The following is a 19,067-nucleotide window of genomic DNA, read 5'->3' as shown; positions in this document are numbered from 1 at the left end:
TAACCTAACTATTCTCTTCTGCCCACACAATGTCCATATCCCTCCATTCTCTGCACATACTTGTGCCTATCAAAGAGCCTCTTAAAAGACTTTATCGTATTTGCCTCCACCACCACCCCTGGCAATGCATTCCAGGCACTCATTACGGCTCCACACATCTCCTTTGAACTCAACCCCTCTCACCGTGAATGCATGCCCTCTATATTAGACATTTCAACCCCGGGAAAAAGATACTGGCTGCCTATCTATACCTCTCATAATCTTATAAACCTCTATCAAGTCTCCCCTTGGCCTCCACCGCTCCAGAGAAATCAACCCTAGCTTGTCCAACCTCTCCTTATAGTACATGCCCTCTAATCCAGGCAGCATTCTGGTAAACCTCTTCTGCACCCTCTCCAAAGTGTCCACATCCTTCCTCTAATGGGGCGATCAGAATTGAATGCAATACTCCAGATGTGGCCTAACCAGAGTTTTATAAAGCTGCAACATAACTTCCTGACTTTTAAACTCAGTGCCTCGACTAATAAAGGCAAGCATGCCATACACCTTCTTTACCACCCTACCAACCTTTGCAGCCACTTTCAGAGAGCTATGGACTTGGAACCCAAGATTTGCCCTATGTAATAGACACGTTCCCTGTCCGAACACATCCATCGGTGCCAGTCACCAGGAAGTGAACAAGAACGATTGGGGATGGGGTGGGTGCGAGGGGACTGGTGAATGATCTGCTTCTTTCCCACCATTTCCCAGGGTTGGGGACCCCCACGGTGTGAAGAAGCATTGGTTCAAACACTCACCACTGGCCCTCCAACGAGCACCTCTCTGCTTTTTATTTCCATTGCAATGTCTGCTGTGAGTTGCTGGCCCCTGACTGCTCTGCAGTTTTGGGGTTTAACCACGTCATTCATGACTTGTACCTTTTAGAGTCCAGGAGACAAAGGCCACGGATCTCATGGGCACCTTTGATAATTGGCATCCTGTGCGCAGTCTTAACTCTAATCAGTGTGCTGCTTGTTGTGTACCACATCCGGAAAAAGGAGATGCAGTTTGGGTGAGTGGGTCATTGTTACTCGATCTTAATCCTTCTACCGATGGCAGAGATACCCTTAGCTTAGGAACTCTTCTGCAAACCCTTTTTGCCCATCTACCTTCTTTGAAGGTGTTCCTTAAAACCTCCCTCATTGACGCAGCTCTCAATCAGCTGATTTGCAGTCTTAGATTCATAGAGTCATACAGCATGGAAAGAGGCCCTTTGGCCCAACTGGTCCATGCCGACCAAGAATCCCATGTATGCTAGTTCCGTTTGCCTGTGTTTGGCCCATATACCTCTAAACCGTTCCCGTCCATGATGCTGTCCAAATGTTTTTTAGATAGAATTGTACCTTCCACCACCACCTCCTTTGGCAGTTCATTCCATACACCCACCATCCTCTGTGTGAGAAACTTGCCCTTCAGATCCCCTTGAAATCTTTTTTGTCTCACTCAACGATTCAGGAATAGCTTCTTCCCCTCCACCATCAGACTTCTGAATGGTCCATGAACCCATGAACACCACCTCATTCTTCCTTCTTTATGAACTATTTATGTATTTTTGTAATTTATTGTAATTTTATGTCTTTGTACTGTTCTGCTGTTGTAAAACAATGCATTTCATGTCATTTAAGTCAGTAATAATAAATCTGATACTGATTCTTATTCTTAAACCTATGTCCCCTAGTTTTAGACTCCCTTACCCTTGGAAAAAGACCATGACCATCTGCGTTTCTATGCCCCTCATAAAATTATAAACCTCTATAAGGTCACCCCTCAGCCTCCTTCGCACCAGGGAAAACAGTCCCAGTCTCTCCTTATAACTCAAACCCTCCATTCCTGGAAATATCCAGGGTCGAAGTCATCGTGTTGATTGGACCAGTGCACTACTTTGTTAGTGATAAGCCTGTGATGAGTTTTGGGTCATTTTCCTCTGATAAAGGCACTTTCATTGCCAAACCAGGTCAAAGAGCAATCTCTTTTCCTTGGTGCATCTCCCCAGTTCGAACCTTCTCCCTGATACACCAGTGTAACCAGGACGCTGCCACTGCCTGGGAACTCTTGTTGTGTGTTTCCCATCTGTTCTCACTCTCCATGAGGAGGTAGTGCTTGCTGCCAGCTAATTAATCTGTTCAACATGAGCGGATCTTACATTTATATTTTTGAATTGATTAAAATGATGCTTAAATATCTTTTGGACAATACTTCATTGTTTTTCAAACATTTTTCCTTTTCCTTACTCTGAGCTTTGAGTGATTCCAGTCTTTTAATATAAATAAACAGGAAGGGTGGTAAAGTGCAAAAAAAAACAGACTGCTGGAGGAACTCAGCGGGTCAGGCAGCATCTGTGGAGGGAAATGGACAACTGACGTTTTGGGTCAAGATCCTTTACCTGACTGCAAGAGTAAAGGGGAGATGGCCGGTGTAAAGAGGTGAGGGGAAGGGGTGGAGCAAGAGCTGGCAAGCGATAGGTGGATGCAGGTGAGGAGGGGTGATGGGCGGATGTAGGAGGGAAGGGTGGAAACAGCGACAGAGGCTGCGAGGTGATGGGTGGAGGTGACAAAGGGCTGCAGATGATGGAATCTGATAGGAAAGGAAGGTGCAGCACGGAACCAAATAAGGGAGGTGGGGAGGGCAGATGGGAACAGTAGGGGGAGGGGCCCCAGTGGGATGATGGGCAGATGGAGGAGGTAGGGGAGGGGAAAGAAACAGGGTAATAGGAAGCTGGGTTGGGATGGAATCTGTAAATAACCCAGTCAGTAGCCTTATTGAAGGGGTCAAAGAGACTGTGGTCAGTTTATAACCACACCTTGGTGGAAAATCACTGACAGATACCAGCCTTGATACCAATATCATCTCAGCAGTGAGCACAAAGTAACCCCAGACATATAACCTTAGGAGAGGAGCCACGGGAGATTCTAGGCAGTGAATGGTTATTATTGGCATGACTTTATGATTCTGAGATGGGCACGTGTTCAGCGAGTTGTTCCGTATTGTGACTCTAGCGCTAATTTCTCAAGTTATTCTCCACACAGAGCTGCCTTTGCTCCGGCTTCTGCACCCGATGGAGTGGGCCAGGTGGTACAGTACAGGGCAGGAAGAAGCTACAATCGCAGAGGAGCAATGCGCATTGAGGCCACATGTGCGTGAGTTTGATGGCTATTGGACTCCTTTGTTGGCATAGTTATGTTGTTCTGGACAAACTAACACAGAAACGTCACACCCAATAGATCCTCAGAGTCATTATAACCAATTTACAACACAGGAACCAAAGTAGGCCATTTGGCCCATTCATTCTGACCCACCATTCATGGCTGATCTGGACCATTTACCCTTCTTGTCTCCGTGTCCTTAAAGCATCTTTATGTAATGCAGATCAACGGATTTTGATCTTAGAACCTTAAATTGTTACCCAGCTTTTAAAACCTTTGGAGAAGAGGATTTTATTTTGACAAACCTAGAAAAACTGCTTTCTGATAGCTTGCCAAGGTTTTAGGATTATTCACTGTGCCTCTGCATTCTCCACCATATAAAATTGCTTCTCAATATCTGCCCCACTGAATGTTTTAACATTTTAAGCCCTCTAATTGGCGGCTCTCCATGAACATGCACAACTGGAATATAGAACATAGAACAGTACAGCACAGGAACAGGCCCTTCGGCCCATGATGTTGTGCTGAACTGATTAAACTAATGACACCTAATCCCTTCTGCCTGCACATGATCCATATACAGTACCTCCATTCTCTGCATATTCATGTGGCCTAACCAGAGTTTTATAAAGCTGCAACATGACTTCCTGACTCTTGAACTCAGTGCCGTGATTAACAAAAGCAAGCATGCCATATGCCTTCTTTACCACCCTATTGACTTGTGCGGCCACTTTCAGGGACCCAACGTTTCACTTCCACACTTCTAAATCACAGTCCTGAGTGGTTTTGACACAGTGAATGTGGGCAGAATGTTTCCACCAGTGAGCGAATCCAGAATGTTTCCACCAAGTGGGTCACTGTTTGGAGTCTTTGAATATGTTTAAGGCAGAGGTGGGTGGATTCTTGAGAAGCAGGGAAGGTGAAGGACTAAGCAGTACTGTGGAATTGAGGTTGCAATCAGATTAGCATGTCCTTTTTAAACAGTGGAGCAGGTTTGATGGGCAGCTTACTCCAACTTGTAATTCATATGTTAGTATGTGCCGAGGTTAATGCCAACATAGAAAATTGAAGAACAGAACAACACAGGAACAGGCCCTCGATGTCTATGCCAACCATGCTTTCAACTAATCCCATCTCCCTGCACATGGTCCGCATCCCTCTATTCACCACCTGTTCATGTGCCTGTTTAAGTGCTTCTTAAACGTTGCTGTCATATCTGCTTCCATCACCACCTCCACCAGCACATTTCCAGGCAGCTATGACTCTGTGTAAAATACTTATCTCGTAAATAACCTTTTTGATTACACCTTGGACCCATAGATCTGGACTTAATGACACCTAAATATCTTTGCTTCACAGTTCTTAGTCCCTTGCCACTCAAAGATTTTTTGATTCACGTTGCTTGGATCTGTCACGAATGAATTCGAGGACCAAAGTTAATTTTTGGGAAGCATCAAACTAGCATTTATTTCTTAAGGAAGTGCGCATGTAAATCAGGTCTAAAGATTATTTTGGTGCCTGGGTGAAAAGAACACACACAGTGGAGTGGGTGTGTTAAACACACGTATACACACATTCCTGACTGCAATTTTTATCCATCTTTTGTACCTCTTCCATTTTCTCAGATGTAAATCCAGCCCCTATCTTGAACCTGCTGACGTGATCCACCTCCGCTGACTGTGTGGCAGCCTGTTCCACACATTTGCTTCCCTCAGTGTGAAATACAAAAAGTGGAACCATCTGTTCGTTGTGTTAATCATATTGTTAAAGTAACGCAAGCTGGAATAGGCAATACCTATTGTCTTAAAGCAGCACGCCGAGGAATTTTAATCTGTATGAAAGCCGTTGATTTTAGTGCTGTTGGAGCCAAAATGATTGGTCAGGTTATAATAATCCACTGACACATAGCAAAAAGTTTGATCAAGGTGATTGTAACATTGCATTACTAGAGTCTAACTTTACATTGAGGTGAATTGTAACAGTTTTGATATTTTTAGAAATTTGTTACTGAGTTAATCAGCTCTGTGCTTGTGAAAACTACTCACGGTTAACAAGGCAAAAATAATAATGCCTTTCGCACTTCCTCACTCATCCTGGTTATGTACAGTCCTGCACCCAGTAATTCTATGTTGTCTGAATGCAGTTGACACTTTGGGAATCAGTGATGGTTTGAAGCAGAAGCTGGAAGATATTTTCATCCATGAGAAGCAACTTGAACTGGGTCGGACACTGGGAAGAGGTCAGTCAATCAGTGGGTCTCAGGTCATCTACCCTGCTGGGTTTATGCAGCTGTTCTTGCTTAACTATATCTACTGGTGGGTGGGAGAGGAGACCTCGGTCAATGGCTGATGTTTCCTTTAATTTCTCCTTGAAGACATTGAATGACACAAAAGTACAACAGGAGAATGTGAGACAGTGCGGATGACTGCTATCTGCTAAACCAAAATGAAGACTGAGCTGATACCCACTGTAAAATCATTCATTATGTCACTAGGAATTACTGGGGACACAAAGGTGATGTGTTTGGTGGTACTGATGTCAGTCTTGACAATACATCTCCAGTGCCCACAGAAACTAGTTGGTTAACAAGCAACTGGCAAAAAAATATTAATCGCATCTGCTCTCCCTCACTTGCAGTAAAATACAATGTTGTGAAACAAAAACAGAAAATTCTGGAAATGCTCGGCAGGTCAGGCAGCATCTGTGGAAGGAGAAACAGAGTTAATGTATCAGGTTGAAGACCCTTCTTCTGAAATGTTAACCCTGTTTCTCTTTCCGCAGATGTTGCCTGACCTGCTGAGTGTTTCCAGAAGTTTTTTGTTTTTCGTTCAGACTTACAGCATCTGTGTTTTTTATTTGATTTTCATTTACAATATTGTTCAGTTGCCTTCTTTGGTCTTTCTCTCCTTCCCTTGATGCCCCGTGCTCAGTAATTCTATGCTTTGCCTTAATGCAGTTGGCATTGGGAATGAGCGATGCTTTGCAACAGATGCTGGTCCTGAGTCAGAAGATTGTGTGTGCAGGCCCCACTGCACAGATTCGAGCAGATAATCTAACACTGGAGGGATGGCTCTGCAGACACACAGCATTGGCTAGATTGGCTCTTCCTGTGCCAGAGTGATTCTGCCTCACTGCAGCTCACCATTGAAGCAGTGTTGCCCTGTTGGAGATGCTACTTTTTTGACATGGCATTGAAAATGTACTGTTTGGGCTCTCCCGTGGATAAAACAGATCTCCACATCCGAAGTGATGCAGTGTTTTCCTCAGTCCTTGCCAACATTTTATCCCCAGCACCTGGTTGTAATCCTACTGCTGCTTATGGTACAAATTGGCTACTTAATAACATGACCACACTTCAACGGCACTTCATTAGGCGCAGAGTGCTTTGGCTTGGTCTGGAGATGCAAAAGGCACTCGAACCCAGGCAACACCCTGGTGAATCTCCACTGCACCTTCTCCAATGCAGTCACAACCTTCCTTTAGTGTGGCGACCAGAACTGCACACAGTACTCCAGCTGTGTCCCAACCAAAGTTTTGCACAGTTGTAGCATAACCTCCAGGCTCCTTTTTTCTAGCAATGCCTTAAATTTGGGCCAGTATGTTGTGCATTACAGGCCATTGAACAAACCTCAGAATCCTGCCCAGGCCCACTGAGAAATCAGCTAAGACTCCCATCAGTGGTACCATTGATGATGCCATTCTCTGCTTTGCCAATGTTTGATTCCATTTTAATTTCCAGGAGAGTTTGGCTCGGTCAAGGAGGCATATTTAAAGATGGAGGATGGGTCCACCCAAAAATTGGCCGTGAAAATGCTGAAAAGTGAGTGGAGCGACTGAGCAGCCCCGGGGGCAACGGGATCAGACTGAAGTGGGGGCGTGACCTCTGGGTTTCTTCTCGCAATGCGATTGGTCTAGCTGTATGGATGTGAGTGAGTTCCAACTGAGCGACCTCACCTCACCTCACCTTCCCTCAAAGGTGAGATGGGAAGAGGCCATTTGGCCCCTTTGAGGCTGCTTTCCCTGTTACTCTCAGACCTTCCACTTTAACAACCAGCGGCAGCTCTCAGCTGCCCCTCAGTGGTTAAGTTCTCCCCTCCCAGCAGGATTCCCACCTCCCATTCTGCATCCCAGTGGGATTCTCACCTCCCATTCTCTCTCCCAGCAGGTGCTCAAACCTAAACCCAAATTCTCTACTTCATTCTTCTACTCATTTCCAAACCTGCCTTCTGCTCTATTATGGCCACTCTCCAAGAACCCAAGGTATTTAAAATTGTGTATAAAATTATGCTTCAAGTTTCTTATCACAACTTCAAGTGATATTCAGCCTTCTGGAGCTATTTAATATTGATTCTTCTTTCCCAGTACTTCAGTAGTTGGGCATTTCCAATCAGTCTTATGAAGTCCTGTTTCATTATTACCATGGGAGCCTGTTTAAGGTGGAACTGGAGGGAGTTAGTGCACAGGGAATCTGCAATTTCTGAGTAATCGTTGCAAAATCTGGACTGTGCAACAACCAAACTCTGAGTGAGGTTGGTGAAACTGGGCAGTGGCCATCACTCAGGCTGGCACCATGGCAACCTGATTATCAAGCTAAAGCTGGTTGGGGCAATACACAAAAAGTGCTGGAGGAACTCAGCAGGTCAGGCAGCATCTATGGAGGGAAATAAACAGTCGACGTTTTGGGCCGAGACCCTTCATCAGGACTGGAAAGGAGGAGGGCAGAAACCAGAATAAGAAGATAGGGGGAGGGGGAGGAGCACACACAGTGAAGGGGAGCAGTGAGAGAGGGTCTCATAGAACTCCCGTCGAAGCTGGTTGGGGAACCTTTCTGCCTGATCCATGGGCTGATCTTTGTATTTGCTGGAGCCCAGAGTGAAACAGGGAATGTGGATTAAATTATGAGGTCAGGTTGCTTAGAATAGGTTTGCATTCTCTTGAATGCAGAGATTGGTATTGGTAATTGGTTTATTATTGTCACATGTACCAAGCTACAGTGAAAAGCTTTTGTTTGCATGCCATCCAGACAGATTATTCCATACATAAGTACATTGAGGTAGTAATAAGGGAAACAGAATGCAGAATATAGTGTTACAGTTACAGAGAAAGTGCAGTGCAGGTAGACAAATAAGGTGCAAAGGCCAAGATAAGATTGATTGAGAGATCAAGAGTTCATCTTTGTCGTATAAGAGGTCCATTCAAGAGTCTTATCACAATGGGATCGAAGCTGTTCTTGAGCCTGGTGGTACATGTTCTCATGCTCCCATGCTCCCAAACAGTGGGGGGGGAGAGAAGAGAGAATGACCAAGATGGGGGCGGGGGTCTTTGATTATGTTGGCTGCTTTCCTGAGGCAGCGGGAAGTGTAGACTGAGTCAATGGAGGGGAGGCTGGCTTTCGTGATGGACTGGGCTGCGCTCACAACTCCCTGCAGTTTCGTGTGGTTTTGGGCAGAGCAGTTGCCGTACCAAGCCGTGATGCATCCGGACAGGAGACAATCTAACTGAGATATTCAGTAAAGGAATTGACAGGTCAGGTTGAGAGAGAGGGAGACTGTTTCTTTGGTGTGGGAGTCCGGAGAGAGTGGCATATGTAAAATAAGAGCCTTTCACTGATGAAGCCATGAAACACTTTTTCACTTAGGCGGTTGTGAGTCTTTGAATCATTGGGTCATACAGCACAGAAACGGGCCCTTCAGCCCACAATCTCTTTGCTGGACATCAAGTACGCTAAACCCACTAGAGAAACTAAGGACTGCAGATGCTGGAATCCAGATGAAAAACACTATGATGCCGGAGGAACTCAGCAGGCCAGGCAGCCTGACCTGCTGAGTTCCTCCAGCATCATAGTGCTAATTCCACTTTCTAGCACTTGGTCCTTAGCCTACTATGCTCAGGCATTTCAATTGCTCATTTAAATATTTAAATGTCACAAGAGCACCTGCCTCCACCATTCACTCAGGCAGAGTGTTCCAGATTTCAACCACCCTTTGGGTGAAAAAATTCTTCCCCAAATCTCATCGAAACCTCCTCCCGCTTCCCCTAAACCCCTGCCCCCTGGTTATAGACATCTCTGCCATGTGGAAAATCTTCTGACTATCTACACCACTCATAGTCAGGTTCCCCCCTCAACCTTCTCTGTATCAAGGAAAACAAACTTCGTCTCTCCAGTGTCTCTTCTGCACGCTGTACTAACTCAATGTAACTGCACTGTGTAATGAATTGACCTGTATGGTCGCTATGCAATACTGGTTTTTCACTGTCTTGCATACCGACACCAATACCAACACCAATACCATCCGAGGCAACATCCTGGTGAATCTCCTCTACACACTCTCCAGTCACATCCTTCCTATTGTGTGGCGACCAGAACTGCATGCAGTATTCCAGCTGTGGCCTAACTAATGTTTTATGAAGTTGTACTACAACCTCCTGCTCTTATATTCTATGCAACTAATGAAGACCAGTATCCCTTAGCCCTTCTTAAACATCTTATCTGCTTGTGTGCTGCTTTCAGGAACCAAGGTGTACACCAAGGTCCCACTGTTCCTTAGTACTTCCAAAGATCCTACCATTTATTGTGTATATCACAGCCTTATTAGTCCTTCCAAAGTACATTTTTCAGGATTAATTTCCATCTGTCTTTGCTCTGCCCACCTTTCCAACTCATCAATGTCATTATGTATCCTAAAACTGCCCTCCTCACCATCAACACCACCACTAATTTTCATGTCTGCTGCGAATTTACTCAATGTACCTCCTAGATTCACATTATTGTTAATGGACAGCAAGGGACCCAGAACCAATCCGCGCAGTGCACCACAGGTCACAGGCTTCCCACCGTGAAAAACAACCCTTAACCAACATCCTCTGTCTCCTATCACCAAGCCAATTTGGGATCCAATTTGCCAACCTGCCTTGGCCTCTTACCTTTAGGATCAGTCTTCCATGTAGGCCCTTGCCAAATGCTTTACTGAATTCCAATGGAGACTACATCAACCACACTACCCTTATTAACTCTTTATAATGACCTCCTCAAAAAAATTCAGTCAAGTGAGTCAGATAGGATCTCTCCTTAACAAAACCATGCTGACTATCCTTGATAAACCCCTGCCTCTCCAAGTGCAGATTACTCCTGTCCTGAAGGAATCTCCCTGTGGATGATGCAAGGATTAATGCAAAGGTTTGCCTGATGGTTGATGCGGACTTGGTGGGCCAAGGAGCCTATTTCTGTGCTGTATGACTCTTTAACCTTTTTCCAGTAATTTGCCTACCACTGGTGTTAGACTCACTGGCCTGTAATTACCTGGCTTATCCTGCTGCTCATTTTGAAGGTTCCACATTTACTGTCCTCCAGTCATCTGGCACCTCACCTGTGGCAGAGACCTGAAATTTTGTGTCACGAGTCCCGACAATCTCCTCCCTTGCCTCCCGAAGCAGCCTGGAATATACCTCCAACTACAACGTCCGTCTTCATAGTGAAAGCAGATGAGAAGTATTCACTTGAGATCTCACCTAAGCTCAATGCGCAGGTTGTCACTTTGATCCCCAACAGACCCTCCTAGTTACTCTCTTGCCCTTAATATACTTATAAAATGCTTCGGGATTTTCTATAATCTTACCCACTCGTGCTAGTTCACATCCCTCTTTGCCCTCCTATTTCCTTTTTAATTATCCCCCGACATTTTGTATCCTCCTGTACAGACCCTCCTGTTTTTGGATCCCTACACCTGCCATACGCAGCCTTCTCTTGCCTTTAGCCAAACGTGGATATTCCTTGACATCCAGGGTTCCTTGCACTTGTTGGCCTTATCTTTCACCCTTAAGGGAACACATTAGCCCTGAACTCTCACTGTTTAATTTTTGAATAGTTCTCACTGATTGCTTATAGACTTGCCTGCAAGTAGCTGCTCCCAGTTCACTTTTGCCGAGTCCTGTATCATCATATTAACATCAGCCTTCCCCCAATTTTGGACCTTAGTTTTCTGGACCATCCTTGTCCTTCTCCATAATTGCCTTGAAACTTCGAGTTATTGGTCACTATCTCCAAAATGATCTCCCACTGACATTCCCACCACTTGCCTGGCTACAGTCCCAAAGATTGCGTCCATTACTGTAGCATACCGGCTCAAAATGCTCTTCTGGACACACTTTAGAAAATCTGCCCACACCAAGTCTTTTATACTCAGGCAATCCCTGTTACCGTGGGGAAGTTGAAATCCCGCACTACAATTACCCTATTATTTTTACATCTTTCTGCGATTTGCCTACATATCTATTCCTCCTTCTTCTGCTTGCTGGGAGGAGGTCTGTAGTATACCCCCAGCAAAGTGATTGCCCCCTTTATGTTTCTAAGCTCCACCAATATGGCCTCATTTGAAGAACCTCCTTTGATATCCTGCAGTAATGGACTCTTTAAGATTGCAAGGCCACCTCCTCCTTTACATCTCCTCTGCTCCGCTAAGCCTGAAGGTTCCATCCCCTGAAATATTGAGTTGGCAGTCATGACCAAATTTCAAGCATATCTCCATGATAGAAGTAACGTCATATTTTCATGTGCTAATCAATGCCCTCAGAATCTGCCTTATTTGTCAGACTCCTTGTGTTAAAAAAGATGCAGTCCAGCTTTGCATTCCTGTCATACTCTTATCATCTAGGTACCTACTGGATCGAGTTAGATTTCCATCTAGTTTTGCCTGTGTTTAAGCCCCTGCACTCTAACCCTGTGTCCCTTTTCCCTTTCAAATTACCTTAAACCTTCCCCAAACCCCAGCAAACCCCTCCTCCCAAACAAACATGTTGGACCAATTCTGGTTCAGGTGAAACACTTCTGGCTTGTACAGGTTCCACCTTCCCCAGAAACTGTCCCAGTGATCCAGAAATCTAAAGCCCTCTCTCCCATGCCATCTCTCATCTGACCTATCCTCCTATTCCTATATTCACTAGAACACAGCACTGGAACTGATCCAGTGATTACAACCTTTGAGATAATTTTTTAAAATCTGTGACCTGGCTCCCTGAATTCAAATTACAGCACCTCATCCCCCATTTCACCTAAGTTGTTAATACTAATAAGAACCACAACCTCTGGCTGTTTGCACTGCCCCTTTAGAATGCCCTGCAACCTGTTCTGTGTCATCCTTAAAGTGGCACCAGGGAGGCAACACACTAACCTGGATTCACATCTATAGCTGGTGAAGCACCTGCTTAGTCTTCTCACTATTGAGTCTCTTATCATTATTGCCTTTGGACTTGTGCTCTCCCTTCTTGTACACGTGAGGCACTCACAGTATCATGATCTTCACTCTGGCTCGACACCTCAGAAGAACATTCACCTGCACCATTTTCAAGTCAAGTCAAGCTTATTGTCATGTGCACAAGTACAGTGAGGTGCAGTACAATGAAAACCTTGCCTGCAGCAGCATCACAGGCATGTAGGTACAGACAACAAAACACAGAACATAAGTTGTACATAAATTATACAGGGCAGTGAAGAAAAAAAACTGTGCAAAAACAAGACATTAATGCAAAAAAGAAACCACAATCAGAGACAAGTCCGAGGTAGTGCAAGAGGTGGTCCGTAGTGTTTTGAAGTTTCAAAAATGGGAAAACAGTTCTGGAGTGAGGTGCACTCTGAGGTTTCCCTGACTACCTGCCTCCCTCCCTTACTCTGCCTGGTGGTCACTAATTCCTCCTTTGACCGCATTTATTTAAGCTGCATGATGACCACCTCAAAAACGTGGATGTACTGTAGTGCCTCCAGCCACTGCTCAGGCTCCAAAATCTGGAGCTCAGGCTGATCAAACTGGTGGCACCTCCTGCAGATGGGATCCTCCAGACCACAGGGAGCATCTAAGGCTTCACACATGGCTGTTGAGTAAAATCTGGCACTCTTTCGGTCAATGCTGCAGAGGCTGGCGATCAATCAAAATGTTCAAATCTGCGATTGAAAGGTTTTTGTTCAAAGTCGAGTTTATTGTCATGTGACAAGTACATATATGCACAGGTACAATGAAAAACTCACAGCAGCATCACAGGCACATAGCATCAGATACACAACATTCAGAAGAAAACCCTAAATTAAAATTTTACAAATTATATAAGAGAGAACATAATTAGAACAAAAAGAAACAAAGTCCACTGTAGTGCAAAGTGGTCATAGTGTTGCTATACTGAGCAGTGATTAGGGTTGTGCAGGTTGGTTCAAGAACCGAATGGTTGAAGGGAAGTAGCTGTTCTTGAACCTGGTGGTGTGTGACTTCAGGGTTCTGTACCTCCTGCCTGATGGCAGCTGTGAGAAGATGGCATGGCCCGGATGGTGGAGATCATTGATGATGGATGTTGCCTTCCTGAGGCAGCACCTCTTGTAGATACTACCGATGGTAGGGAGGGACGTGCCCATGATGTATTGGGCTGAGTCCACGACTTTCTGCAGCTTCTTAGGTTCCTGCGCATTTGAATTGCTGTACCAGACCATGATGCAACCAGTCAGGATACTTTCAACAGTACACCTGTAGAAGTTTATTGGAAACACAAGAGAGACTGCAGGGTCTAGGCCCAAAACGTCAACTGTTCATTTCCCTCCATAGATGCTGCCTGACCTGCTGAGTTCCTCCAGCATTTTGTGTGTGTTTCTACAGAAGTTTGTTAGTGTTCAGTGACAAGCCGAACCCCCTTGACCTTCTAAGAATGTAAAGGCGCTGGCACGCCTTCCTTGTGATTCATCTATGCACTAGGCTCAGGACAGGGCATCTGATATGTTAACACCCAGAAATTTAAGGCTGCTGACACTCTCCACTGCCCATCCCCCAATGTAGACTGGCGCATGTTCGCTCTCCTTCCCCTTGCCGAAGTCAACAAGCACCTCTTTAGTCTTAATGACAACAAGGATATTGAGGGATGATAAACCCAGGTGGCAGAGGGCATTGAATGGGGGCCAGCCATGACCTAGTTGAAGGGTGGAGCTGGCTGGAGAAGATGGATGGTTCACATCTATTCCTTTCTTCCTCTCCTACACAGCTGAAATCAGCGCACCCGGAGACAATGAGGAGTTCCTGCGAGAGGCAGCCTGCATGAAGGAATTCGACCACCCGAACGTCATTAAGATCATTGGTGAGTGAGCCAGAGGTGAGGGTGTAGAGGCAAAGTGGTAGAGGTGGGTGGATGGAAAACGGTGCCAATTGATGTTCAGGTACTAAACCCGCTTAAGGGGGTGCACTGTGCCGCCAACTCTGGTTGGACACAGCCATGTCACGTGACATTCTGCACCAATCATGTTGCTCCCACCTCCCCAGCATTGGTTGCCTGACACATCCATCTCCTGACACCCACACTGGGTTGAAGTGAACTGATTTTCAGTCATCCGATCAACTGCCCGCTAAAGGCCTTCTCTCTTCTGCAATCATTTTACAACTACGTGATCAAAGTTGGAATCTTTTCTTCACATCCTTATGTCTTCTCTCCTGGGTGTGCTCACAGCAAGGGACCTGGAGATCAACCATCAATTCCTGGAACACTCCCATGTCAATTGGGGAGAGTTAGCATGGGTGGGACCGGGGACAGGGATCAGGGCCTGATACTGCTTTGGGCTGGATTTCAGCACTCAGCACCCCTACAGTGAGTAGACGTCCCCCACCCTTACCCCAGCTGACATGAGAAGTGGACATGGTGGTTGCCTATGGATTTTGGACAACCTATACTGTTGTGTTATTTCTGATATTTAGATTAATTTGGCACTTAAAAAGATTAGCTTAGCCTGTTTGTTTTTTTCTGGGCTTACAACCCTGTTCTACCTTCATTTAGTTTGTTCAGGCTGGGTGGGGATATAGAGTCATATAGCACGGAAGCAGGCCACTCGGCCCACCGAGTTTATGCTGAACATCAAGCACCCAACTGCACTAATCCCATTTTATTCCCGTCACATTCCCATCAACTCCCCCCAGATTCTACCACTCACGTACACACTAGGGGCAATTTACAGAGGCTAATTAATCTGCCAACGCGCCTATCTTTGGGATGTGGGAGGAAACTGGAGCACCTGGAGGAAACCCACACAGTCACAGGGAGAACGTGCAAACTCCACACAGACAGCACCCGAACCTGGGCCACTGGAGCTATACCACACTGGGAAGATAGGACGTAGTGGACAAGCACTGCAAGTGGTCACCTCTGGCAGTTGTGGCTCAGAGGGCAGAACATCTGCTTCTGGGTTAGAAGGTTGTGAGTGCAGGCCCTACTCTACAGCAGAAAAATCCAGACCAGTGCTCCCAGTCCCAATCAGAAATTCTTCTTTTGGTTATCTCCTTTTGGCAGTGGTTATATTTCAAAAGCCCCTGACTGACTGCGGGGCCCAGGGTAATGGCAGATGTGCAAGGACTGAAGGGGCAACACGTTGCGATATAACACTGGGCAGATCGGGTCATCTGCCTTCACCCAGACCTGATGTTATTTCATCTGTTCAGACCTACTGTGGGCACTGCAGATGCTGCCTACACAATAAACAAATTATTGAAGCACACAGCGCAGATAGAGGCTAATTGAGCCACCTTTGTCCCTGCTGGCTGTCTGACAGAGGGATCCAATTATTCCCGCTCTCCCCCTATGGACTTGTGAAGTTATTTATGCAATTCATGTATTTGCTTCCATCCAGCCAATCAGCCAGTTTGTTCCCAATCAGAGCAACACATTGTGTAAAAACAATGCAAAAACCATTTTCTACCCTTGGTATCTCTACCTTGCACCTATTTTTCCCTGGGTTACTAACGCTTCCACTTCTAGAAACTTTAGAGTGACGCAGCGACGCAGCTCCTAGAGCCACTGTCTCACAGTTCCAGGGTTCAATCCTGACCACAGGCGCTGTCTGTGTGAAGTTTGCACATTCTCTCTGTGACTGAGTGGGTTTCCTCCGGGTGCTCCAGTTTGCCCCCACGTACCAAAGACGTGGGGGTTTCCAGGTTAATTGGCCGCTGTAAATAGTGTGTACTGAGTGGTGGAATCTGGGCGGAGCTGGCGGGAATGTGGGAGAATAAAAACAATGGGATCGATGTAGAATTGATGTGAATGGGTGGTTGATGGTCAGCATAGACTCAGTGGGCTGAAGGGCCTGTTTCCGTACTGTATCTCTCTAAGACTCTATTTGACATTTATTTGCTCTGTCAAAAACATTCATGGTTTTGAACCCCTCCATTAAGTCTCCCTGAACCTCTCTCCTGAAGTGGGAACTTGAACTATATAGGATGATAGGGCAAGAGAAGAATAGCTCAAGGCACTAACCCATGCTCATAACCAGACAGCAGCAGTATATACCTGCTGTCTCTGGTTAGTCACCAGACTATCACATATGCCGATCACGCAGGGTGAATGATGTTAAAAATGACTGATCACGAGCTCGACTGTACCTCATTGGCCCAGTGCTGGTAACTATATCTCTGTGCATTGGATACAGATGTTGTAACACATTGCTGATTGTGTGACTTGTTCTGTGCAATCAGAGAGTGTGATCTGTGTTTAGTAAACTGAAGGGGCCCCTCTCCCATTTGCAGGTGTAAGATTGATCAAAATAACTAACCCTTTGGCTTGACCTGAAGAAGGGACAGTGCGAGTGGTCCTTTGCATCACAACATTCCTCTAAGGGCAGCAGTCATGGCTTCCTCAGTCCTTTAATGATGATAAGTATTCTCTGCACCCTCTTTAGAACATTGACTTTCTCCCAGAACTGGGGACAGTGCTCCAGCCCGGGCCTAACCAAAGGTCTAGGGTTTCCCGAGAGTAGTAAGCCACCTCTGCTTGCTGCTCCTCTAGCTACTAACTGTGCACTTACCTGGAGCAGATCTTCTTTTGACCCCCCAGATCTGGCTTCGACCTTGGCAGTGAGGGAGAGAGTGTTGTGGGGCCTTCTGACTATAAATAGTGAACATTGTTCTGGCCAAACCACACTCCTCAGGCATCCATAAACATTCAAGAATGATTAAAAATTAAACCTACAGTCATTACCAGATTGACAGAAGAGATGTGTTCTTGGGAAACAACTGGTTAAGTGAAATATTGTAAATCAAAAAGACTGGAGTGAAGGAGGCTGAGGGGTGACTTGATCGAAGAATATAAGATTATGAGAGGCATAGACAAAGTAGCTGGTCGGAATCTCTTTCCCATGCTAGGGGTGTCAAAAACAAGAGGGCACACATTTAAGATGAGAGTAAGGTGTTTTAAAGAGGATCTGAGGGGTAATTTTATTTTTACACAGAGAGTGTTTGATATCTGGAATGTGCTGCCAGAGGTGGTGGTGGAATCAGACACAATCACTATGTTTAAGAGGCATTTAGATAGACATTTAAGTAGGCAAGGCCTAGAAGGATGTGGTCCTAATGGGGGCAAATGGATTAGATGGGCAAAAGGGTTGGCATGGACGTGGTGGGCTGAAGGGCCTGTTTCTGTGTTGTATGACTTTATGGCTCTAAGATTGCATGAAACACATTGTGGGTAATTTGGTACAGAACACTCCTATTCACATTGTAGTGAAAAATAGCTTCGTAAATCAAAGGCATAAAGACTTAAAGGCATTAGAGTGGAAAATTGTAAATCAAACATTGGTAAATCGAAGAAGGCGTGCACTATTACCTTTTAAAATTAATATTTTAAACATAAAGAAAAATACTTAAGGGTATTTTTCAGTGGTGCAGCTAGTTGAGCCATTGCCTCACAGCTCCAGAAACCTGGGTTCAATCCTGACCTCAGGTGCTGTCTGTGTGGAGTTTGCAAGTTCTCCCTGTGACTGTGTGGGTTTCCCCCGGGTGCTCCAGTTTCCTCCTACACCCCAAAGATGTGCGGGTTGATAGGTTAACTGGCTGCTGTAAACTGTCCCCAGCATGTAGGTGAGTGGTAGAATCTGAGGGGAGTTGTTGGGAATGTGGGGAGAACAAAATAGGATCGGTGTAAATGGGTGGTCGATGGTTAGTGCAGACTCGGTGGGCCAAAGGGCCTGTTTCCACGTTGAATGTCTATATCACTTTATGCCTTTGACTCTAACATAAAAAAAAGAACTTAAAGCAATTAGGATTAATCAAATAAAACATGTCAGCTACCTGTGACTTCCTTCATTTACTCTCCTCTGTTGAAACGAACGTTCCCCTCCTTGCACAGGTTCAGCCAAGCATTATTGAAGGGAAGATGGTGCTCCACTCGAGAGCCACTGGGAAAATGTAGCCATGTGCTGTGCTTGTGCAGAAGTCCTGAACCTCTTGATTGCAAACATTTCTGAGGAAAATTGAGGCTACTCTTTCATATGGTTTCAGCATCACCTCCTGGTGTCTGTAGAGCCAAAGACCAAACGCTGTTTAATATCCCACTCAATTGATCCAGACACATTGGGGGACATGTAATCAGCACCTTTGTGGCCTGAAGTCAAGTTATTGTTTGTTTCTTTCTCCTTCTGTATCTCTGTGCTTCCTAGGAGTGAGTCTCCAGAGTCGACCTCACCGGCGGCTTCCCGTTCCCATGGTCCTGCTGCCATTCATGAAGCACGGAGACCTTCGCACCTACCTTGTCCTGTCCAGGCTGGGAGACCAACCAGTTGTAAGTCAGTGCTGCTAATTCAAAGGTCTGCCCTCTTGCCTATTTGCTTGAGGGATAACTTAGCGTTAAAGGTGAATTGATCTGCTTGTTAAATTACCTGGTGTACCGTACGTTGTGGTGTTGCGCACTTCAGGGAGAGATTCTGGTCCAGTCACTTGTTGGGGGATCCTCAGCTGGAGTATCTAGTGTGCTCCCCTCCCCGATGAAGAGACAGAGCAAGGACAGTTCCAGGCTGAAGTGCTACTCTGGCCCTGAAGCGTAACCGAGTGTCGGTCAGTCTAGGCAGTCATACATCATCATTCTTTCCCTGGCTTCCTCTTG

The 19,067-nt window shown here is 45.7% G+C and overlaps 1 protein-coding gene across 2 annotated transcripts in view; it reads left to right on the top strand.

The window, feature by feature from the left end:
* Positions 1 to 19,067, top strand: part of tyro3 (TYRO3 protein tyrosine kinase) — a 74,421-nt gene that overhangs the window by 46,516 nt on the left and 8,838 nt on the right. For both annotated transcript variants that reach the window (XM_052019688.1, XM_052019696.1), the window contains exons 10-15: positions 925 to 1,051; positions 3,066 to 3,172; positions 5,326 to 5,421; positions 6,922 to 7,002; positions 14,196 to 14,288; positions 18,625 to 18,746. In XM_052019688.1, coding sequence (XP_051875648.1) covers positions 925 to 1,051; positions 3,066 to 3,172; positions 5,326 to 5,421; positions 6,922 to 7,002; positions 14,196 to 14,288; positions 18,625 to 18,746 — 626 coding nt within the window. The remainder of the gene's footprint in view (positions 1 to 924; positions 1,052 to 3,065; positions 3,173 to 5,325; positions 5,422 to 6,921; positions 7,003 to 14,195; positions 14,289 to 18,624; positions 18,747 to 19,067) is intronic.

Source organism: Pristis pectinata, chromosome 1, assembly GCF_009764475.1.
Source record: "Pristis pectinata isolate sPriPec2 chromosome 1, sPriPec2.1.pri, whole genome shotgun sequence".
Classification (NCBI taxonomy): domain Eukaryota; kingdom Metazoa; phylum Chordata; class Chondrichthyes; order Rhinopristiformes; family Pristidae; genus Pristis; species Pristis pectinata.
This window is presented reverse-complemented; position numbering and strand designations above follow the sequence as displayed.